Genomic DNA, 25,360 nt, shown 5'->3' on the forward strand with positions numbered 1-25,360 from the left:
GAGAGAGAGAGAGAGAGAGAGAGAGAGAGAGAGAGAGAGAGAGAGAGAAGTGTGAAGGTACCCATGAGATATGCATACCTACTTACTCATCCATTCCATGTGAATAGCTGTCTAATTCATTAGGCTGTGTTTCACAACTTGCCAATAAACTTTAATGTGTTTTTGCTGCACAGCATTCTGTAATTTAACCCGAAACGTCAGTGACCCACACAACAGTTCAGCCCAGCCAGACTCAGCAGCGGCAAGCAGTTCCTTCTAGAAGGGGCCTTTGGTGAGGCTGGAGAGATGACTCAGCAGATCAGAGCCCTGGTCACTCTTCCACGGGTCCTGGATTCTTAGCACCCACTTAGTGACCCACAACTTTCTGTAACTCCAGTTCCCAAGGGTCTAATCCCTTCTCCTGTCCCGGCACCAGGCATGTGTGTGGGACACAGTCATACATGCAGGCAAAACACCTATACAAATAACATTTTTTTTTTTTAAAAAAAAGAAAGGACATTTGGTAACCTTGGAAAACTTCTTCTCTGCCTCTTTGCCCGTCCCTATTTGGGGTTCCAGCACAGCATCTGTAGAGGGTCATCAGCCCCATCTATACGCTGTGATTCCACAAGGTTGAGCATTGACACAAACAAACCCATAGTCCTTCAGAGAGCTCCGATCTATACAGTGTTCTGCTCTTCAAGGCTGGATCGGCCTCCATCCTGAACCAAAACCTAGGGACTTAAGTCAGGACAGAAGTATTTGCATTTCAAGGTGTTGGAGAACAAGTGTGTACCGCAAGTAGGCCACCAGCCACTGTCGCTTGAGAAAGTTATGAGAACATAATTTGAAAAGTGAGAATAGGGATCTTGAGGAAGAAGCTTCCAGATGCAGGAGTTTTCAGACATATGAGACTGCAGAGAATTCAGACCTCCGTCTAGGAGCCAGGGTCGCAGAGTGGGGGCTGTTGCTATGAACAGGCTCTTCCTGGGTTTCACGGCACTCTGGTTGAGGCGGAAGCCATGATATCCCTGGACAAAGCTGGAGCTTGCGAAGCGGAGCAGGACCTAAGTGCAGCCCCTCAGCAGCCCTCAGCACTGGCTTTGCATACCCAGGGCCGCCAGAGTTTGAGGCTCGGAGATGAGTCTCCGGGTGAAGGTGCATCAGTCTCTGGAGAGCGGTGAACAGAGGCTTCATTCTTGAACACATGTCCAGAGATGTCAGCGACGGTAAACACCGATGCAAATGGTCTCCCCAGCCTCTGTGGAGAGCATTCACGCCGACTAAATCAACAATGACGGGCACATAGACACACAGGCACCCGCACAGAGAAAGGGAGCAGCAAGCAGAGTAATATAACAAATTCCAAACCCGGGGTAACAACAATATCCTGGAAAGAGCATTAGAGGTGGAGGAAGAGTGTAACACATACCTTCAGAAAGGAATCGGACATAACCGCTAACAGAATATTGCTCCACTGCGTGGAGGGTTGGCAACCCCCCCCCCATGTGTCCATGGAGAAGGAAGCTTGGTGAGAGACATGAGAAAAGGGAAATTAGCAGGTGCTCCCCTAAGGTCCCCTCCCCTTCCGTAGGTGATGGGTAAGCCTTAATGAATAGTCTGAGCCATGGAACTCCCCCAGCATCCCAGAACGAGAGTTTCTGTGCCCACCCTCTCCCTGCCACCACCGTCACTCACATCCAGACCTCAGCTCTTCACACGTCTTCAGTGTGGTGGCCTCCAGCAGCGGGAGTGCCACGTTTTCCTTAGAAATGCTCGTGGGGTCTCCCCACAATGAGGAGATCCTAGAACCGAGCTCTGCCGTCCATCAGACCCCACTTGACTACCTGCTGGTCTCCCTGTCCTGAACACAGGCAGTAGCAAAGCACAGGCCACAGCGGGTCTCCATGAGAGAACGGTGCCTCTCCTCCCCAGCACTGCAGCAGCCATGGAAGCACAACGCTGTCCCACCAGAAGAGAGACAGGAGGGAAGGGAGACAGCGGGCATCTGCTGTTATCACTGATAGATGAACCTAACTCTCTACTCTGCCAGTTTCCTGCAAAATCACCCTTCCTCATTCCTCACCCTGAGATGACAATACCACCCTCAAGTTTCCTTCCTCCCTCCGTCCCTCTTTCCTTCCCTCCCTTCCTCTTTTCTTTGACAAATAATATCAACCGTCTTTGAAAGTGACCAGTGCATTGTGGAGACATAGTAGGTTTCTTGTTTTCTGTCCACACTTTAGGATTCAGAATTGTATATAAAATGATGTTTTTAACCACAGTTGTTATTTGCTGCCTGTGTTTCAAACGCTCATGTCATACGGAGGACACGTCTTCTCTCTGTCCATGTTAGAGGCCTTGGAGAGAGAGCACACGTAGGCCTTAAACTGAGGCAGAGCAACCCAGGTCAGAGCAGGCACGCAGCAGGGTTTAGGGCTGTCAGAGGAGCTTCCAAGCTGGAGCGGTAGACCTCTGTACCTCCGGAGTACTTATGCTGCAACCCCAACAGGGTGAACGATGTCACCGTGGGAACAGGACATCAAGAAACTCTTTGGGGCGAGGCCTGACTAATGTCCCTATTCTCACAAGGACCAGAGGTTATCACCACAGTGATCCCTTGCCAAGACTCAGCAGGCACCAAGAAAGTCCTTTGCATGTGGACCATTTGCGTCTCCTGGGTGCATCAATTAACAGTGATACAGGGTTGACCGCAATACCCTGGAAAGAAAGAAGCAATGGACAAGGCCACGACACTCTCAGAGACCTACCTCTGGCTACTAAGTTTATAATGGGGACTTGACTGACGTGTCAGCGATCCTGGGAATCTCAGAATGACTGCATCCCCAGGAAACCCAGGCTCTGGTAGTCTTCAAACCCTTTGCAAGGTCATAGGGGAGGGGCTGGAGTTTGAACCAGCTCTTTCTCCCAAGCCTACCCATTTACAACTGCTCATGGCAAAGTCCCTGGGCCAAGAGAATCTTTAATGAGTACATTTATCTTCTGTATATGGATTATTCATGAGCCATTTCAGTTTGCTCCTGGGTAGATCTATAATTTTTCTGTTACAGTTTGAACCCCAGCACCACACACACACACACACACACATACACACACACACACACATACACATACACACACACACACAACACAAAAAGTCTGTTAGAAATAGTTAGGCAATTTTTTTCCTCCCTGTCTAAAAGGATGAAAACCACTTACCAAAAGCAAAAACAAAACCAAAGCCAAACGAAAAGAAAAAAAAAATTCCAACCCTTACACAATCCCCAAACAACAAATGTGCTGAAAAGTAAAAGTGCCAGGTTCGTTATTATTGGCGCAGACCACAGCTCTAATTGGCAGGCCCCATAGCTGGGAAGAGTAAGTGAGGACCTGATCGTGAGCTTGCTGTCCAGAGGAGAATGCCAAGCCGCGGGCTACAAGGTACCGTTTCAACGGAGGCCTTAGCGGTTCTTTTAATTCATTAATCTAACGTGGAACACACCAGAAGGGGATAGAACTCTGTTTATACACAACTCTGACATCATCTGATTTGAAGAAGTTTACTAAAACCACAGTCATGGCCTTGACAATACTGAAGGCAAAATACTGGTGTACACAGGTTTTTACAGAAGGATTCCCAAGAGCCCGGTCACAGAACAAGGCTAACAGATGGGAGAGGCCTGAGGGAAGGCAAGCACACGAATTTTATTGAGAAAAAAGCTTATATACTGTAAGGGTTGCCGAAGTTTAATAAATAAAGGTCAACTTATAATATATAAAAACAATATAAACATTTATATGCTACATGCATATCATATAATTTAAAGTAATAATTTATATGTGGGGACAGATGCCAATTCATGTTCTTCCAATTTTTCTCGACAAGGCACACACACAGGAAGTGTCTATTCGTATCCAGCGCCAGCCTACGAGTTTGTTGTTTTCTGAGGTCAGTGCTCGGACATAGGTCTGGGACGTTTTGCACTGAGAGTTCCAGTGTTTGTCATCAATTCCCCTGCAACCGTTTTTAACTGGCCTGGCTTCTTTACATCTCGTTTCATAAAAATATTGTTTGACGGGGGAGTTGCCGGTCTTGATCTCCCCCAGCACTGTGACCTGGTGTCCCCGAATGTCAATGGCTGAGGACTTGTCGGTCACCCACAGACTCTCACTGTCACACACCGAGTACTCCCCTCGGTGACTCTTATGCTCTGCATACCGTTTCCGCCGTGAGGACGTTCTGTTGGCTGCCACCGGGTTGCCCACATAATCCTCCATGAGATACAAGGGAGGGGGCTCCAAAGGGGTGCTGTCACTGAGCAGGACCCGGGGCGAATTGTAGCGTCTCTGTTGCCGTAGTAGTTCTGTGTCCGTTGCGATCATGGGCTGGAATTCCGACCTGGTGGATTCTGCCTGCTCCGGTTCTCGGGGGGCTTCCGCTTTGGGCAGGGTGCTCTGGTAATTTTCCTTAACATCCACCATTTGCTTGGAGAGCTTGTTTTTCAAAATATCCGCCTGGATCAGTTTTATAATGAGGGAATTGAGCGAGTCTTCTGGCAAACTCCTTTGATCCATGTTGTTACCTTGGATGCCACGGAGATAAGCGAGAAATATCACATAAAACAAGATGGACATCACCTTGTTCACCTGTAAGATCTGCAAAGAGGAAACACAGGTGTTAAGAGCTGGCTGCGAGAGTCCGGGTCTTTCCGGTGTCAGCTGCCCGAGACTGACATCTCTGAGAGCAAAGGAGAGGGCACCACCATTTAAGGAAGCAGCCCGGCTCCTTCCTGCTATTTAGAAGGGGCAGCTTCCTCCCCCAGCCCCTGAGAAATCCTGGGGAATGCACCACGGGGCTCTGGAGGGCTTGCTTTCTAGACTGACAGCACCAGTTGTTTCTACATCAGATGTCTGCATTGCTCCCCAGCCTCCTGCTGTGCACCGGTGACATCCTGACAAGTCCCTTGAGCTTGGGAAAGATACATGGCCCACCCTACCGAGGCCGCGCTGAGGACTGCATCCATGTACTGCTTTCTCAGTTCAGGGCCTTGTAATTTCCTCAAGACATGTGGTGCTATCGGTCCAATTCTAGCCTGTAGGGCCTTCCAGGAGGACACACTGAGGCTGGCCATTGGGTCTGCTGTTTTTATATATAGTGTAGCATCAGAGAGAGGCTCATTCCTGGCTCCTCCTGTCCTTGGAAACAAACACAAGGCCACCGGGCACCTGCTGAGAGGGCCTAAGTGCCAAGGTGCTCTGTCAGCTCCCAGAAGGCCTTGCGTCACCAGCGCACCCCTCTTATCCATCAATCCTAAAACCCACAGCTCTGTGAAGCACCCCTTGATGAAAAGAGAGACCCAGCAAAACAAAGCTCAAATGAACGGCTCTACCTCCTCTGAGAAGCAAGGGTTGATTTTAGTTCTTTTTTTTCCCTAAGGATTTTTAGTTTCTATTTTTCTACTTCTTTTTGTAGTCCTCCATCTGATTCCACCACCTCCCTCCTGAAATGGTTCTTTAACCCACCGCTCTCTCTTCTGTTGCCATAACAGAACCTCAGCACAGGGCTCCTGGAGAGTCCTTGTGGAATTGCAGAGCGATCTGGAGATCCTCCTCACACACCTCTCCTGTGCTAGGGCCAAGCCCATGTTTCCGGGAGGTTAGCCCAAGGGGGAGACTCTCAGGTGGAAAGCCAGCTGAGCTGGTGACCATGACCTGGCAGTCCCCTTACCCCACACCCAGAGCATCCACTTTTTAATCACCGCTGCTGCCACCCCAGCAGCCCCATGGGTATTTTCTCTTCAGAGTTCTGTCTTCACATGGAAAATAAAATCCTTTCCGTTGGTTCAGTGTTGGTATTTTCAGAAAGATCTTACAGAATCCAGGGGGAAAACAAAAGGAACAAACAAGGTTGGCACAAGCTGTGGAAAAGAAGTTTCGATTATGAATCTTCATTGAGGAGCCTGTCTCCAGAATTACCAAACAGCTACTTCCTCGTCTCTTCTCTCATCCCCAAAGGATGACAAAGGTCCAGTCATTAACCGGACCATCTACCTGCTGGTTCCTGGCCTGCCTCTGTGAATAAGGGGACCATCTTCCTCCCCTGGGAACCACTCTTAGGATGACTGATTCCTTCAAAGGCAAAGCCAAGGAAGGATTCTAACATGGCTGCCTGCCCTAGACACCAGTCCAGGAACTGTGCTGTCCCAGGAAAATGGTTCCCACAGGAGAATTAATCTCCCTCCCGCTCTGCAGAAAAGGGACATTTCCATCAATCTTGCAAACCTAACGAAATGTGACTTCAAGACCACAAGATAAACAGCATGCACAGCCTCCTCCACCCTCGCCCCCGTATAGCTGCAAGATTATGTGAAACTGGGAGTCTATCTAAGGACAGTTTACCAGGTTGTCCTGGACACATGAGCGTCCTCGCTCACAGGAAAGCACATCAGGGGTGATATCTGTTCATGCAGGGCCTCTTGTGTAAAGGAAAAGTCCATACAGTGGTGGGCAAGGTAATAATAAGGATGACTTGGCAAGCTGGGTATTGGATGGTATGATGGATTTGGGCTAAGAAGGAAGTCTTTGGGATGGTAGCATGAATTTTGAAGCCAAAGCTACTGCTAGAAAAGCCCTATTGAGGCGAGCAGTGATGGCGTATGCCTTTAATCCCAGCACTTGGGAAGCAGAGGTAAGTAGATCTCTGAGTTTGAGGCCAGCCTTGTCTACAAGAGCTAGTTCCAGGACAGGCTCCAAAGCTACAGAGAAACCCAGTATATATAAAAAAAAAAAAAAAAAAAAAAAAAAAACAAGACAAAACAACAACAAAAGCTCTATTGAGGGCTAGAAAACTGGCTCCGGAGGTAAAAGTGCTTGCTGTTCTCCTAGAGGACCTAAGTTCCGGGCCAGCTCCCATGTTGGGTGGTTCACAACTGTAGGTAACTATAATTCTAGGGGAGCTAACATCCTCTGTTGACTTCCATGGACACCAGCACACATGTGTCACACACCCATGCATGCACATATAAATAAAAATGAAAGCAACTTTTAAGAACGAAAGCACATTTGACCTCGTGCCTTTGCTGATTTGCTGGTCAACTACTATACCAAATACCGAAGAGGATCACTATATAAAGAAAAGGAGAGGTTTCTTGGCTCACGGCTTTCGAGGCTTCAGTTTGTGATGAATTGGCCTTGTGCTTTGGTTCTGGTGACACAGTCAAAAAGAGTGTGCTTAAGTGAAAAAAAAATATCAACCATGGCCTGGAGCAAAAGAAAAATGAAGGAGGGGAGGAGGAGAGAGCCCTATCCCAGGACATGTCTCCAGCGCTATGAAGGCCTCTTGCAAGTTCTCGGTACCTGTGGAGCCAGAACCAAACCTTGAATACCTGGGCCTTTGAGAGAAATTCCAGGTACAGCCTCTAGTACTGGACACAGTGCTAAGAGAAAGAGGAGGTGGGGCGGTGTCTTTGCCCCCTGCTCTCGTTTCCCATCAGTTGTACTGCTCTCACGCCCCCCCACTCTAACCCGATTCACTGTTTCTCTCCAAGCTTTGTGACTTAGGGGCAAGGCTTCCATCCTCGCCATTTTCATGACCACTTACATTAAAGCTGTTCCTGCTCCTGGCCACTGGCTTCCTAAGCTGGCCTTTCTCTGACGCTCTCCAACTGCCTTCCGCAACAGCAACACGCTTCCTTTCCGTTCTATCAGTCTGTCCTCCAAATGGTACTCTAGTAGGTCTAGCATCCTTCACAGGCCCATGGAAGGTACCGTGGACCTCATCCAGCCCCTCCTCCACACCGTTCCTTACCATCAATCCACCCGGGAGGGAGTCCTGAGAGTATGCCATGTGAGGTCAGGAAGTGTTTCTAAACTGTCTGCAAGACTTGCTCAACTCCCAGCAGGCATCCTCTGGACTCCATTTTGGAAATCTCCTTTTATCCTTCCCTTTCTGCCTTCCTCTCTCCCTCCTTTCCTTCCTTCTTACCTTTCTTCGTTTTTGGAGAAAGCAATCCCAAGAATACTGGGACAAGAATCTTCCAAAGCAACACATTCCGGGTTGCAGAGACTCCTAGATACTGAGGCCTGATGAACTGCTAGGTAGCATCAGGGGTTAGAGGACACCCGATTCTTCCTCAAGCTCGACAAGGCTTTTTCATAATCACATAACGGGGAGGGCACGATCAGGCACACACACAGAGTGTACTAGAAACGGAGGTGGAACACGAATTTGTGTTGTCCATAATAACAGGCGGGCTGCATGCCTGTCTCTGTTGCACGTACATATAGAAGACGTACATAAGGAAAATTTCTCTTTCTACATCTGGCTGCCAGCCGACTGTACCAGCATGGTCACTCCCAATTGTCACTGCTTACACATGCTTGGAGCTCTGGCCAGCCATGCTGGTTGTGGGAGACAAGGAACCCCATGAATTGGGTACACAGGGACAGGAGATTAAGGAAGCAAGAGCAGGAAGTAGGAAGTGAGGTTTGTGATTCTGCTGGCCACGAGGAGAGGCGAAGTGTGATCTCTGGCCCTTTTTCGGTCAGACTTCCTTCACTTCCTACCGCGTCTCTTGGGGTAGGAGTTTCCCTAGGGGATTATTTCCCCAGCATGGGGAACGGAAACAGGAGAGCAGTGTCAGCTATGCCGGGCACAACAGTGAGTTTGCTTTCCCTTATGGAATGCTCACAGTCCTCTGAAAAGGTTCGGCTTCAGCAACCGTCTATGGCTGTTATTAGCGGTAGGTCTCCTCCTCCACCGTGGGGAAGCCTGTCTATTTAATCCTACAAGCCCAGCCTGGAGCTCAACATGGCTGCAGAGCTTCAGGATCTGCTGACTGAATGGGCACCGACACCAATCAAGACCTACCCAAGGCACTGCTTACTGGCTTGAAATCCTGCGTGGGCTTCTGCCAAGCCTGGATTGGAAGCCAATCAACTCTGCCTTCTTTTCCCAAAGAAAATAGAGGCCTTGGCTCTGAAGCAGGCCATAGTCCCCAGGCTCTTCTTGGCTATAATTAGAAAAAGACCTGTTAAAGACCTCAGTAAAACCCCCTTCCTACCCTCTCCCTGGTACCCTTCTCCAGGGCGCGCACGCTATTCTCCTCACTCAGCCATGCATTCCCACATATGGTGTTTTCTCAGTCCCTGGAGCAACATTCCTAACAAGGTTTCACCATCCTTCAAAATACTCAAAAGAGAGCAATTTCTGATTCCCTCTTTTTGGCTCAGTTTACAACACATACAGAGGATTTCTGGGTACTCAGCAAGCGACTGAAATGGGAAAGGGAGCTGGGCCACGAGGCGGTAGAGGACTGGAGACAAGAGCCTATATCTGGGCTGGCCCTTGCAGAGGGGGCTTCACCTCCCGAGGACCAGTTTTCCTACCCAGGAGCCGGCTCCTGACTACACACTGCAAACCACTCTTGTCATCCATAGATTAAAAAAAAAAAAAACAACAAAAAACAAAACAAAACAAAAAAAAAACAGAACACTAGACTAACATACAGTCAGTCATTGCACAAAGTGATGATTTCATTATGACATTCTTATCCACCAATGCCATGGACTCCGAGCATAGTCACCTCTCATTACCTTTATCTGTCCACTCCCAAGTGTCAACCCTTCTGTTTGCACATCTCTGTGATGTGAGAAAAACCGTGTGATAAGTGTCTGCCCAAGTCCGACTTCTCTTGCTTACCATGGTGATTGGCGTGTGTGGGGTACATTTTTGGTGAGCCCCTCAACAATAAAAATGCCAAAAGTCAGAGATGAATATCTGTGATATATTTATCCCGAGACCCACCCCACTGAGGTAAGTAGTTTCATATAACCCATTCTGGGGAAACTGAGGAGTGAGGTTAAATAAATAATAAGCAGGAGAACTAGGGTTTGCGCACACCAGGCTCATGTTCCTCGAGATTACATCTGTGGCCTCTTTTCCTTCCCTACTCTTGCGCGTTCTAAAAGTTAAGTGCAGACACAACAGCTGCTGTCCAGCAGGTTAAGTACCTCCCAAAGATGTCTCAGCCATAAAACGAGTTTCTAGGGATTTGAGGCCACCACTTCTGTTTCCTCCTCTCTGTATTTCTTACAAAACCATTACTCATGAAAATAAAAAAAGCCAGTTGGCCCCTATCCCTTCTGGACCCGGGATTTTGCAAATCAATCCCTCTGGAGGTCACCGATTCTTGCAGAGGTTGAATGTTGTAAGGGTCAGAGCACTGGGCATGCCCCCTCATGTCCTGGGGTTGCAGCCATCTCTGGAAACCCGGGAGGCTTCAGAGAGGATAAAGAGGTGACATTGGCATTCCTCAGAGGGGAGAAGATCAACCTGACACCAGCTTTTAATTTGGCAACACTGAAATATAAAAATCCAGGGGATTTTTTATTTCTTACACACCCATGGTCCGCTGGAAGCAAGTGCATTGTTGTGGCTGGGGTTAGAGACGAAGCTGTCCAGCTGTACCCAGATGGGTCTAATTCCCTAGAGGACTTCTGCCTCTGTGACATGGCCTCTGACTAAGGCTCGGGGCCTCTAGGGCTATGTCCTGCCAGATAACTTTCATATCTCGTGCAGGCAGTGGACAGAGGAGCGATGGGAAAGTGGTGGATTTCAAGTTAAATGATAAAAAGGAAAGGAATGTGGCGGAAACATGAAATCAGGACCATAGCAAAGGCCCAGCTTGTTCCCCGCTTCCTAACCACACATTAATTCACCCTGGCTTTGTTCTGCTCACGGGTCCTCTGGCTTCAGAATGAGTCAACAGAGTCATACAAAGATGCTCTGACCTATGACAAGACAATGAGGTTGGCCAGAGAGAGACGCTGACGGAGCCTCCGGAGAAAGCTGTCTGCTAATGTTCTTAGGGAACTGGGAACAGGGATAAGGGAAGAGAGGCGGATTAATTCAATGCACAGCTGACATTTAAAGGAAAGGCTCTGAAGATGCTGATGAGAACAGACCAATTAAGCTCTAGCATCCACGGAGATAAGCAACCTGGAAATAGTAAAACTCAAACTGAATACACGCAGGCCAGCTCTCTGGAGGGAGGAGGAATCCACAATCAACAAGGGAAGGAAATGTTGAGGAGGGTGAAGGAAGGAACTTGGAGTTGGTATAAGAGTGAATGAGAAACAAACTCACATCCATGGGGCTGTGTGAGCGTCCACAGCACCTTCTGCCTTCCCGTCTAGTGCGACACCGGTACTATCCTTGTTCAGTCTCAGCACAGCTCCGGAGAGGAGCCAGGTACTCTCTGTCTTACAATGTCCAATAAGGAATAACAACTCTTCCATGTAACAGTTAAAAGATGCCCACCCCATCACTCAGATCATTTATAAGTTTGTTAATAGTGAGATTGCGTGATTATTAGTGATTAAAGAAACATCGGATTCCCCAATGGGAGGAAATAGGAAGTTGTTTGGCGTGGCCGTCTTACATGCTTATGTGTCTTCCAAAACCCTCAGTATCCTAGCGCTGGGATAATGAGATGACACTCATGACTCTCGACATAGGCATGCTCTGATACCTGGTGTTGTTCCGTTGTCACAGCGCCATAGAGGGATGCAAAAACAAAAACTCAAAAACAGAAACCAAGAGGGTAAGGAACAGAGCTGTGATCAAAGAACAGTCCAGGGACCAGCCCGGGAAGATGCAGAGGACTGCTATAGGCATTCACAGAAGACCAAGCGACATCAGCCATCAAGACAAGGCACGTTCTCTGCCTGTGTTCGGTGGGAACGCTTCCGGGTGTCCCTGAGAGTTAGGCAGGTCAGCACCAGCCAGTGAGGGCAGGCTGGCCCGGGCCAGAAAGTGGATTCTTAGCCTGTTCTTTAAGATCAGGTTCTGCATGACTGTTCCTTGTTAAATCTTACACTAGTCAGGCGTGGTGGCTTGGGCCAGCAATCCCAGGACCCTGAAGACCAAGGCAGGAGGAGGATGAGTTGGAAATCAGCCTGAGATGCAAATGTGATAACCCTGACACGCGCATGCGCGCGCACACACACACACACATACACACACACACACACACACAGCACTAACAAGAAGCCCCAACACTTCAAAGTAAGAATTTGGAAACTGGTTGGCAGGGTAGACGATTATCACAGGGTCTAAGGTCTGAGATAGGAAAAGAGCTTCTTGGTTCATGGGATGCTAATTTCCCAGTGGAAACAGAGATCACAGCCAAGTGAAGTTAGATGGCATATGCCAGGCTGAGCCAAAACAAACCAGAGACCCTCAGAAGGCTGACCCATCTCTGACTGTACAAACTGGTCTGCCCAAGATCAGGCTGAAAGAAACAGAACCCTCATTGTGGACTAGGAACCTGTACCTCTGTCCCTGCCCCTGGGAAAGCTAACTGCGGGGAGGAGGTGGAAGCTGAGAGTTTGTTGTGTGCAGATGCTTGGGGAGCACGCCTTCCTCAGGCCCTCAGGCAACGTGAGATTGAAGGTCTGCACATGTCAAAACAATGCACACTGCAGCAGCACTGAGCAGGAAGGTAGGATGTGCACTCCCAGGCCAGGAGCCCTCTCACTTGGCCCCATCTTGGCAGAAGCTCTGAAGGGCGCCTGGTAGGCTTATAGGAGCCCCCAGGAAGCTCTTGGTTACATTACTCTTTGTATGGTTTTTTTCATGGTCAGAGGGTAGACTAGAAAGAGATTGTAGAGAAAATGAGTCCACCCAGCTACTGGTCATACCAGGCCTCTCTAGTAAATCTTGCTCTGGTTTAGACACACTGGCTGCCACTTTTCACAGACACACTGCATTCATAGGACTGTGAACACACATACAAATGGTATCACCCTCTTGATAAGGTTGGATGAACTGAACTATCTCCCCATCACTAGTTAGGCAAGTACTCTACCAACTGAACCACATCCCCATCACTAGTTAGGCTTTTTCAACTCATTTAATGCTCTGGTACATGTTGATTTGGAAGACGATTTTCTATGTCTGGGTTAACTCCATTTTCTAAGGGCTAAGACACACGAGGATAGGGGCTGTACCCAGCAGCTGAGAGAAGATAACCTTTCCCAAATCAATCCTTTTGATTTAAATTTATGCCTAGTGCTTGCATTAGGCTTGAGCCGATCCTCTGGATGTGGGCAAGTGCTAGGGATACCATCACAAGTCAGTGGCAGCTGAGAAATGGCTTTGTAATCATTACAATGAATTATATTACAATGTATAATACTGAGATGAATCATAATAAAGCTCTGGACTCTTGTCTACCCAGCAAACGATAGGCCTCGAATCCAAAGAATGAAGTAGCCGCCTGAGGTATGGCTTCTGTTCAATGCACACTCCTGTCCTCTCTTCTAAACCAAGACCACAGCTGGCTTGGCCACGCCCATCCTGATTTCTGCATCAACCGTAGTGGCAGAAGGAAGTGTAGGATCAAGAAACCATCCTGGTTTGGCCCTTGAGAGTACTTGGCTGTAGGAAATGTGGTCAGATGGCAGGCTTTCTCCTCTATGCTTGGTGACGTGGCTGATGCCAAGCACAGCCCCTCACAGATCCCCCTTACCCCAAGGCCAGACTCCTTTGGTGAGGATGGGACATGCCACACTGAGGCGTTGGTCTGCGGTTATCTTAGGTAGGATGCTGACTGCCAGGAAACTTTGAAGACCATGAGAGTCCTGACCATCTTTCCGTCTGCCTAGTAGCTCTCTTTTCATTTGGTGGCAGTCTCTCTCTATACTCACTGTGGCCACCATCATTCATTGGAACACTTTTACAGTCCAACAGGCAGAAGCAGGGGAGGTGTCTATTTGGTGATTTTATGGGTCTGTTCTCACCCGCTCGCCCAGCAACGTCGGAGCATGTGCTCGGGAAGATAACCAGTCTCTCATCCAAGCTGGAGTGCGAGGCAGGCACTTACTAAACATTATGACTCCAATCCCAGACCGCCTAGAGACTTTCTGGGCATCAGGGCAAGACTCGAAAAAAAAAAATCAGCCCAGAGTTTCTCCTCTGAAAGCAATTTTGGCACAAACACACTGAACTCAAAGCTGTGTTTAATCACAGACACAAGTCACAATAATCACTTGTAATAACTGCTAACCTTTGGTGAGCCTTCCCACATGCTAGACTGTGTGAGACACTTTGCGTGGATTATCTCAATTAATCCTTCTAGATACGATTGTTATGCCCACTTTGCAGCCGAGGAAACTGAGGCTCAGAGGGATTAAATAATTTTGCCCAAAGCTCATACATCAATTGAGATACAGAGCCGGGATTTAAACAGCCATCTCTCTGACCTCACTGCCCTAACATTCAGCTAATATTGCATAATTCCTCCCACTTAGCTCCGAATCCAAGGCACCTGTTACTTCTTCGCAGAAAACTGGCAGCAACCCCACAATGTTTCCAATGCTTTGTTCCACGGTTAGAGAAAAGAGACACTCTAACCGGGTCCCCCGAAGTGTCAAGAGGACATTCCACAGGCTGAGGCTGGCATCCCTAATTCACACTGGCTGGAAAGAGTGTTTGTTCAACTTGTAGTTTGTAGTGTCACGGGCTTGTGCTTTCGCTTCTCAGAGTTAAAGTATCCCTTTCCTTTTTCGATGGTAAAGAACACCAAGTGCAAAAGGACCCAGCCTGCAGATCTGACGTAGTGGTAGATGCTTGCCCACAACAGGCAGAGTCACAGGTTCAATCCTCAGCACCCAGGTGAGCTAGATTTTCTGAGATGATATGTTCTGGACTCTCGGTTTTCAGAGACTGCAGTATGTAAGAGATGAGAATTAAAATATGTGGACTCGAGCATGTCTCATGCTTTGATTGATTAATATGTGCCACTAACTAGCTTTGGGGCTGAGAGTGGATCATTGATGATCTGGTGGCGGGGAGGTGTCTCAGTTCCTGGTAGTTCCTCCAACAGGGATGCCGCTTGTATTTTAGGCAGGTCAGCTGGTATCCCACACACATGAAACTTGGATTCCCACCTGCTAACTACCTGTCACGTCCCCCAATACTGGGGACAACCCCCATCAACACGCACCTTTCTAAACACTATATGGAAGGCCTACTCATTCTTGGTAAAGAGTGTAGGTGGACATGATTCAGAACTGTGATTAAAGATGAAGACTTGGGAGGCTTGAAATGCACACACAGATACGCAAAGGAAACATTTTGTAAAATAATTTCAGTGTGGTTTCTAGACTCCCTTAAGCCCAACTTAGTGGCCCATAGATCTTAGGTTTTGATTGCTAATTTTGAAGGCATAAGCATTGCGCATACACATGTATACATGCTCATAAGTGCGTGGGTACACATGAATGTGTGTGCTTATATGTATGGAGACAGAATGATAAAGTATGTCTACCTTGATCATGCTCAACCTTGTATATTGAAGTAGAGCCTTTGCCTTGAGCCTGAGGCTCACTGATTTGGCTAGTCTAGACAGCCAGCTTGCTCAGGGATTCCAGCCCTGCCTTCCAAGTGCCACCATAGCCAACAGACATTTATATGGATTCTGGGGATTCAAATACATACATACCTTTATGTTTGCAAAGCAAGTACTTTACCTACTGAGTCATCTGTCCAGCCCTGGAATTCTTGAACTAAAGAATGCCTAAAATTTTCTTAACTGGAACACCCTGTGTTTCTGTTGTTCCATGCTAATTCCCAGTCACTTCCTCCCCAGATCAAGTGATGCCTATTGTTAGCCACATTTTATGGCCCTAGTTCTCTGTCTCCTTGAAGACATGGAGGCAGGAACTGGCATGATCATCTGTTAGGATTCTTGTATAACAGGGTGGGTATGGAGGGAAAGGGCCCAGCTAATGAAAAGCAAAACGGTCAGTGGAAAGCCCATGGAACCAGCCCTGTGCTGACTGTCCAGGGCCATAAACAGTGCACATGGGAAGAAAACCACTCATGGCCAGCAAGATTCTCTTAAGGAGGGAGCATGGGGCCACTGGTGCATGTAAACAGCATATAATGCATAACACTGTGTGAGAAAGTGCACTGACCTAGCTGCAGAGGTAGCCATGTAGTTCGTGTTACATCTATGACACAGAAACCCCCCCCCCCCCATGCTCTGGAAGTCTGTATGTTCTTATTCACTTTCTACACTCCGGATGGCTTCCTCGCCTAGTCGATAGCTTTTTCATCTCTTTGATCTCTGTGCTGCTCAGTGAACTCCAGGCAATCATCCTTCTCATGTTAGAAGACACCACTCTTCCTGAAGGGGCTCTTTTCATCCCAGTCCTCTGCCATTGACATGGACAACAGCATGCAGAGACTCTTGAGAGAAAGCAAATGGGGCAGGGTGGCCACAGGCGGCTGGTCTCAGGAGACACCCCTGGACAAGCTGAGGGAGGCAGTTGTAGCACAGACAGGGTTCCCTGCTATAGCAGACAGCAGTAAGCTTCAGCACAGACAGGGTTCCCTGCTATAGCAGACAGCAGTAAGCTTCAGCACAGACAGGGTTTCCCTGCTATAGCAGACAGCAGTAAGCTTCAGCACAGACAGGGTTTCCCATGCTGTAGCCGACAGCAGTAAGTGGCAGTCTTTACAAAAAGTCCAGCAGCGAGGAGCACTTGTGAGCAGGCACTCAGCACACGAGGACAAGACATACCCAAAATAAAACAAGAAAGGAAAAGAGAACATACATTCTGTCCAGATCCTTGCGCAAGTATGTTGCTAATTTTAAAAGACGGCAGTAGATTTTGGACACTTGTTCCTGTTCATGATGGTAAATACATCCGCTCCTTCTGCATCCAGGTGAAGTTGTGCCGATTTTGAACAACGTGACACAAAGTAGTTACCTTAGAAGAGGGAATTTGTGTGTGTGTGTGTGTGTGTGTGTGTGTGTGTGTAAGGAAAGGCTGGCTTTTTTTTTTTTTTAATGAACAGGGCATGCAGTTTATCAGTCTTCCCAAAGTCCCCTAGACAAGTGTTTTGCTACTTGACTCGAGGGAGAGGGGAATGAGAAGCAGCACCAACAAAATCTCACCCACTCCTCTTCCAGAGGGATAGTCAGATTTGCAACTGTTCTACTCGGCCACCGCTGACCAAAACCATCACCCAAGCTCTACGCTATTTGACATTTTCTTCCTAGCTCCAGAGGCACAGCCACTGGCTCTGAAGACACAGCAGGGTACCCAGACCAGGAACCATAGGAACGAATGAAGAAGCCCAATGGGAAAGCCATGGTGTACAGGTCAACGGTAGCTCTTCTCAAGAGTAGACAAGGGACGCTAATCCAAGACTGGGAGGAAGAAGGTCTAGGGGAATACATGCACAAGGGGACACAGACAGGCAGCGTCTTTCTGTGTGACTGATGTGGGGGGGGGCGGGGGAATGCATGTATGTGTGTTTCTATGTGAGTGTTTTTCTCTGTGTGTATGGTGCGTGTGTAACAGTGTCGTATATAGATGTTGGCGTGTGAGAGTGAATCTGTGAGTATATTGGACATATATTTGCACATGTAGGTTCTGAATTCCCATGTATATAGTATATAAGTCTTTGTGTATGTGGTGCATGTATCTAAAATTGTGTGTATGTGTGTGATATATGCATGAGAATGTGTGTGTCTGGTGCATGTTGTGTAGTGTGTGTCTGAATAAGCATGTGTGTATGCGTGTTTATGTATGTAAGTCTGTAGGCCTGTAAGTGTGTCTGTACGTATTTGTGTGGTATATGTTTGAAGAGGACATTGAGAGGGCAGAAGTTAGGTACTTGAGGTTCCTACCTGGAATCCCTCACAATCCAGTGAGTTCTTGGATGGGGTTTTCCCACATCCCAGGGGACACCAGTTTGCTCTTGTATGAGAGCTGTCCCTAGGGCCAATCCACTTCAAGCAGCCTGCCTGTCCTCAAGGCTCTAAGGTTAAGCTCCCTTTTCCTTTAGCACAAAGGAGTGAGACTGTTCCAGGGTCCTTCTTAACCCCGGGCCAGTTGTGCTGTCCACACTGAACAAGACACGGGCATCCAGGAGCCTTCCTGGGATCCCAGGAACTGGAAATGTGAAAATGGCAGGGGAGAAGAAAAGCCAGAGAGATACAAGAAAACGCCGGGTCAAGTTTGCATTTCTCATTATTTCCCCAAGCCTTCTCAAATTCCTTTTGTTTAGAAAGCTCCTTGAGTTTCCAGAGGCTCCCTTCCCCCATCCCACCCCCTGAAAACCCCTAGGAACTCCTTCAGACTGTAACCCTTCCAGATAACGCGTTCCATATGTCGGTCACTCTCTGCTCGAGAGTCGCCCGCACTCACTTTTCTGGCCACCCCCTCCGAGGTCTGCCAGGCAATGCCTCCCTCCAGAACAGCTCCTTAACCTCCTGCGAGGCCTTAGGTCCAAGAAGCAGGGACCTGCATCTCTTTGCTTCCCTTCCCCATCTCTCCCAGTTCGGAATCCGGCAGGTTTGCCTCCCCGCTGTCCCAGAGCTGTGGAGAGCTGCCCTGCCCGCCTCCACTCCTGCCCGCCACCAACATCTGCAGGGAGACCCTCCTTTAAGCACTGGGGCTAATTGAGCAGTGCTCTGAGCAGCTTGCCACATCGTTTGGGAAAGCAGACTTTTATAGCAGGCAACACAGAATTCTATTGTCTCCTTTTACCACCCCGCCCCCTCTCTTCCCCGTGGCTACCCACCACGGTAAACAGAGGCTAAGGAGATCCCCCCCCCCCCCGACAGCGTCCATGATTCCCTTTGTGAATGTCAACAGACATCCTTCTTGCCTCCACCTCCAGCCCACGCATCAGCATCCCCCCCTCCCCCCACCTTGCTGATACACCTTGAAGGCTTGAGATCAATGCTGAGCACAGCCTCAAGCGTGCATCTGTGGCTTCCCTGCAATGAGAAGATGGGCTTCAGTGATGCTAGAGGAGCAGGGCTGCCAGGGCAGAAGATAACTTCCTATCAGTCATGGAAGCCTGAGAGTAGCTGAATTCCCCCGTCCTTGGAAGCACTGTGGTCCTTAAATGCATCCACTTTTCACGGATGTCCAGAGACCAAGCAACTGCCACCTTGCAAAAGCAGGGTGCCATGTGAGACATGGCACAGGGGGGTGGGGCAATCCTATGCCAGGGACCAGACTGAGGGCACCCGGGGTTTCCAAAAGGACTTGTGGTCTCCACTGAGAGACAGCTCTTACACAGAGGCATCAACTCTTAGAAAAGATGAGACTGTACACCTACTGTGAGCTGAGGACTGTATTTTAACACTTGCTTTGTAATATTGCTATCTTTCAGAGAAAGATGGGATTGAACAACAACAACAACAAAAGGTGTCATAGCTGAGGTAAAGTACAACCCCGAAGCTCTGCTTCCAGACTCCTAAGACTGTACTTTTCCAAAAAGATCCCTTTCTAGGACCAGAACCCTACGGGCCAGAACAAAACCCAGGCTTGGGAAAGAAGCAGTGACCCTTCATCCAGCTGTGAGGGCAGGGGAGGGCGTGCTGCCAGCAAAACGCAGGCTGCTCTTTTTCTCTGTTCTCACGCTTTCATTTGATGTAGCAATTTACACCAAGTGGATTCATCCCCAAAGCTGGACCACTGCTGGCTGCAAGACTCTGTCTCCTGCTCAGAGAGGCAGATTAGAGCTGTCTATTCAGGTTCTGTATCTGTTCATCTCTAATTCTAAGGAGAGGGAAGTCTCCAGGCGGCCTCCCTGCTCTTTCGCCCTCCTCTTCTCCAGAACTCAGTTCTATTTAGTCTGCAGATTTACTGTATTATGAAGATCAAAGGACAGTTAAGCCAAAGCGGGTATTAAAAACAATCCTATTCAACAATACCTGTATTGAGAAAATGGCAACAACGCGAAACAAAACACACTTGATGATGGGTTTGGGTAGCGCCGGGGAACTAATGAGACGACTGAACTCATGTGGCTGGGGGACCTGACTTCACAAGCTCTGATCCCGCCTGTGGACTTGGCAAGACGCCCTGTGATTTGGTGATAATGAATGGATTAACAAGGAGGATAAGTTGGAACTCAAGGGTATGTAGGAATGTGCCCCAAGACTGCGGTGAGCATTTCCCATGTGGTGTCAAACAACGGCCCTGATACATTGAAGTGCAAGGAGGCTGGAGCCCTCCTAGCAGGCAGTCATTTCCGGCCATTAGGCCATTGGACCAATGAGTAAAATGCCGAAGCCCTCTCTTTCAGGAGGATCTAGTTTGGCTACCTTTCAAGAACACCAGAGCGGGTTTCTAGGATGCAGCCTCCATAACTGAATTAAGCGAGAGAAATGGCAAAGAAGGTCCCTGTAGGCTTTAGTGAGGGTCTGCGGTTCTAGGTTCACACTGTGAACACAAAACCCTTCACCATAGGAGGCAGATGGGCCGTGGCCTTGGGAGAGCTTCAAGTGACCTTCATCCCACCAGGGAGTGAGTCATAGGGCTGGTGGGAAGAGGTCCCTGCTGTCTGTGGTTGGATGGAAGGGTCTGGAAATTCTTTGTGTTGCTGGCACCAATTCAGAGAGTGAAACTTTTGATCCTATAACATGATACATTTAAATTCCCCTTGGTAGTGTTAATAATGGAGTTGGCTGATGCCCACACTAACAGAATTTATGACTTGTGGGCTCTTCCAAGAAAAAGAAACAACAGTCCTAGAGCTGTGCAGGTGAACCTCCGCTTTTGCCTTATGTAGGCGTCTGCAAAGCTCGAGTCTGCATCGGTTTTTGTTAATTCAATTATAGTGCCGTGGTATTAGAAACTTTATAAGAGAAATTTAATTATGAGTTTTTACCTAAAGTCTAAAACTATTTGTTTATTTTATTTTAATTTTTAAAAAAAAAAATGCTTACTGAGCTGAAGAGATGGCCCAGTGAGCAAAGTGTTTGGTGTTCAAGTGTGAGGGTCATAGTTCAGATCCCAGCATGCACTCCAGGTGAGTACAGAAATCCACTGGCCTTTAAAGCATATGGGGGACAGAGACAGGGAAACCCAGGGAGAGGAAAGGGCAATCTAGTTCCAGGCTTTGCCTCAGTATATCAGCTGAGAGCAATTGAGGATGACAATAGGCGTAAGCCTCAGGTCTCCAAATGCACAAGCACACACATCACACATGTGACTGCGCACACACACACATATACACACCATGAACATATACAAATTACATCCTGAGCTAGTTTTAGCTCAAAACAAGGTAATACTGAAAATGTAGAACAAATATGTTATAAATACATTACAATTTCATTTTGAGTAAAGAGTCTCTGAGATTAAAATCTTTGTCAGGAAAATGAAACTTTTTTTGGGGGGGGTCTCTTCAGCTGCTTAGCTGCTTTCAACCACTTAGGTATCCTGGTGTCTTGTTTTCTTCCTTCCTCTCTTCTTCTTTTTTTTATTTCCTGTCAACTTGACATAAGTTAGAATTATCTAGAAAGAGGAACCTCAATTGAGAAAATGCCTACATCCAGATTACATCCAGATGTCTGTAAGGCAATTCTGTGGGGCATTTTCTTTAGCAGAGATTGATGTGGGAAAGCCCAGGCTACTGCGGGTGGTGCCACCCCTGGGCGGGTGGTCCTGAGTCCCATAAGAAGGCAGGCTGAGCAAGCCTCAGCAACCAAGGCAGTAAGCAGCATCCCTCCGTGGATTCTGCTTCTGTTCCTGCCTCCAAACCCTTGCCTTTAGAGTCCCTACCCTGACTCCCTCCATGAGAACCTTGAGCTGAGAGTGGTAAAGATACGACAAAAAACCCTTTCCTCTCCAAATTGATTTTGGTCATGGAGTTTTATCACAGTGATAAAAACCTAACGTAGGCAACTGGTCATGCACTTTGCTTCGTGTGGCTAATTCCAAAGAATTCCAGAAACCTGGGAGAGGAAAAGAGGCAGGATTGTTGGCTGCTTGGATATGTCTATCTACTCTTGTTGATTACACGGGCCGCTTCAGCCATCTCCTGTATCCCCACAGCAAGAAGGTAAGCGGAAGGTGCCCAGCTTGTAATGGATGCTGACATCCGTGCTGTGGTGGCCATGCAGCATCATGGACCTCTTTTTATCTGCTAGGGATTCTCGAGGCACAGTCTGATTTAGCCCAACACCCCTAGGATGCCGGACCTACAGTCCAATCTCATCTTTCCAACCCTGAAAGTTGAGATTCTGGGCAGTGTCCTACAATAAAAAATTAATATTTCTACTGCAAAATTGCAAATATTCGTGTACGTGAAACAGTGACCGTGTTAGTTCAGGTTAGATTTTTGTGGCGAAGTGATCGGTTCTCAGAGCTTTCTGCGTTTCCAAATTGTAAAGAAGAGCCCTGGGATGCACCCCGCTATATGTCACAAATGAAGAAAGCAAGTTTGAGGTGTCCCCATGCCCTTACCATAGCTTTGACAGCAGAATCAGGCTCCAAATCCAGGCATGCGGGACATCTAAACCCAAACTCTGAATGCCATCCCGATAGTTTCCACGCCTGAGACGAAGACAGTGGGAAAAGTTCTCTCCAGATGTCAAGTTAAACTGTAGTTGCATAAACTCCTTTATATATTTAAAGATTTTTTTCCTCAAATGTTTTTTCTTGGATTTTATTTGGCCTTATTATAAAAGTAATACAAGCACATTTAAAGACTTCAGGAACTCAAAAATGTCTGACTCAACAAGTTCCTACAGTAAAAGAGATCAAAGAGAGAGAGAAGTAAGGGAGGGTGAGGCTGGGGATGCGGACGGTTGGATGCTTGATGCACAGACATGAGGACCTGAGTTCGGATCCCCAGCATCCACGTAAAAAGCCGGACGTGGCAGCACTTGCCTAGAATTCTAGTGCAGGGAGGCAGCAATAAAGGGATTCCTAGAGCTTACTGACCAGTCGATCTTTGCTCCTCTCACACATGTGTATGTGGTACAGACCTAAACAGAGAACTCTCAACAGCGAAATCTAAAATGACTGAAAGACACTTAAGGAAATGCTCAACGTCCTTAGTCATCAGAGAAACGCAAATCAAAACAACTCTGAAATTTCATCTTACACCTGTAAGAATGGCCAAGATCAAAAGCACTGATGACAGTTTATGCTGGAGAGGTTGTAGGGTAAGGGGGACACTCCCACATTGCTGGTGGGAGCGCAAGCTAATACAATCACTTTGGATTTCTTGTATAGCGATTTCTCAGAAAAATAGGAAACAACCTTTTTCAAGACCCAGTAATACCACTTTAGGGTATATACCCAACGGACGCTCAATTGTACCACAAGTATATGTGCTTAAAAAGTAACATTGTTTGTCATAGCCAAAACCTGGAAACAACCTAAATGCCCCTCCACCCAAGAATGGATAAGGACAATGTGGTACATTTACCCAATGGAGTACTACATAGCAGAAAAAAACTAAGGACATCTTGAAATTTGTGGGCAAATGGATGAATCTAGAAAACATATTGAGTGAGGCAACCCAGACCTAGAAAGACAAATATCATATGTACTCACTCAGAAGTGGCTTTTAGACATGGAACAAAAAATAAAAATAAAAAATAAAAAACCCAGCCTACAAATCACAATCCTAGAGAATCTAGACAACAAAGAGGTCCCTAAGAGAGACATACATGAATCTAATGTACATGGGAAATAGAAAAAGACAAGATCTCCTGAGTAAACTGGGAGCATGGGGATAATGGGAGAGGATAGAAGGGGAGGGGAAAGGAAGGGGGGAGTGGAGGAAAATAAATAGCTCAATAAAAACAATTAAAAAAAAGAATACAGAACATCTTGCTGAGTGGTGGTAGATCACACCTTTAATCCCAGCACTCAGGAGGCAGAGGCAGGTGACTCTCTGTGAGTTCACGGCCAGCCTGTTCTACAGAGCGAGTTTAGGACAGGTTTCAAAGCTACAGAGAAACCCTGTCTCGAAAAACCAAAACCAACCAACCAAACAAACAAAAATCCCAGAATCTTTCAGCTTAGGTCCTTTGTAATAACACACTTCTTATAGTTAAGGTAGTCATGGATAATAAGGAATAACGTCCTTTCTCGGGTCTTCCCAACACTTTGGGCAGCTATGAGGAAACACCACCCATCACTGAAAGTCAGGGACACTTTCATTTGGCTTTTAAAAAGAGGGTTTGAGGTGGGAGGGGAGGAAAATATGCTCAATAAAAACAATAAAAAATAAAAGGAAAAAATAAGAAAAGCGACAGAAGGTGATAGGAATTCATTAACTCATTAGCTTTGAGGGGAGCACTTGTTTTCCAAGCTGGCCCCAAACATGTCATCCTCCTGCCTCCACCTGCTGCAAAGCTGGGATTAGATAAATGCTTGTGACCAAGAGAGATGGAGTTTAGATTTAGCAGTTAAGAAAGACATAGATGTTTCCCACAAATAAAATCTATCATATAAATAAATATCAAAGTGAGGTTTAGTTATTCTGAATCGAAGTAGAGATCAAGGCAGGACTTAGTTGTCAGCATACTTCTGGTTGATTGGCACTGGTGACTGCTGGGAAATTCCCACCGAGGTCCACTCCAAAGTCACTGGGACTTGGCACTCCTCTACAACACCACTTCTTCTGCAACCCTCCCAAGCAATGACTCCCTCAGTGCCTTCAACTACTGAGTAGGCTGGATGGCCCCTGCTTCCCTGTGGCTACCTGTAAAACCTCCCTCTCCGGACACCTGCCATTTGGGGGTCATGTGACTTCTATCCCCTAGAGCGTGCATGTTCTAACTCTGTCGTCCCTCCCTTCTCGAGTGTTTTAGCTCCTGTCTCACTAATCTCCTCTCCCAGGCTACCTCTGGGCCAATTCTTACGATTTCAGGATCTGGTTTTGTGCTTTGTTTTCAGGGAGACGAGGTTTGGCTATGTAGAGCGGGCTTGCCTTTGAGCTCAGGATCCTCTTGTCTTAGTCTTTTGGGTGCTAAGATTATAACATCATTTCTGACTCTTCAGTAGATGACCTTGATGCTCTGCCTGCTCAGCCCCTCGGTTGCCTTTCTCACTTATTTTTCTCTCACTCGGCTTGTCAGCCTGACAGCATATTGATGCTCTCCAGCCTTAGTGAGAGGGCCCGTATCAAAGATAAGGTGGACAGAGAATGAGGAAGGCATCCAACTCAACCTGTGGCTTCTACATGCATATTCTCACACAGAAAGGTACACAGAGACACACACATACACGTTCACCCCATTTTTAAAATGGCAGTGGAATACATGTGACATGAAACAGAAGGGAGAGCTGGTTGGAGAATGGGGGATGGGAGAGAGTCAGGAAAGGAAGACAGATAAGAACCGAGTGTAATGACTTACACGCATGGAAATGCCATCGCGAAATCCATTACTTTCTATGCTAACTCCAAAAAAAATAATTTTATAAAAGGATACCATGATTTACCGGCTGACGTTCCCTTGCTGGACATTTGTTATTTTTAATTCTCCACTCATACACAATGAAGCAATAAATATCTTCCGGAGCATAGCTCACCAAGGACCTGAGT

General features: G+C 47.4%; 1 protein-coding gene across 5 annotated transcripts in view; it reads right to left on the minus strand.

Moving 5' to 3' along the window:
* Nucleotides 1-3,525: 3,525 nt before the first annotated feature.
* Ntf3 (neurotrophin 3) overlaps nt 3,526-25,360 on the minus strand; it is a 68,001-nt gene continuing 46,166 nt past the window's right edge. For 4 of the 5 annotated variants that reach the window (XM_050122033.1, XM_050122031.1, XM_050122032.1 and 1 more), the window contains exon 2: nt 3,526-4,635. In XM_050122033.1, coding sequence (XP_049977990.1) covers nt 3,838-4,614 — 777 coding nt within the window. In that variant the 5' untranslated portion in view covers nt 4,615-4,635 and the 3' untranslated portion in view covers nt 3,526-3,837. Of the gene's footprint in view, nt 4,636-8,848; nt 9,005-25,360 lie in introns of those variants that run through there. The other variant, XM_050122034.1, reaches the window with a different exon arrangement.

The sequence above is a fragment of the Alexandromys fortis genome, unplaced genomic scaffold, assembly GCF_014885135.2.
Source record: "Alexandromys fortis isolate MF-2015 unplaced genomic scaffold, M_Fortis_MF-2015_v1.1 scaffold_208, whole genome shotgun sequence".
Taxonomy (NCBI): domain Eukaryota; kingdom Metazoa; phylum Chordata; class Mammalia; order Rodentia; family Cricetidae; genus Alexandromys; species Alexandromys fortis.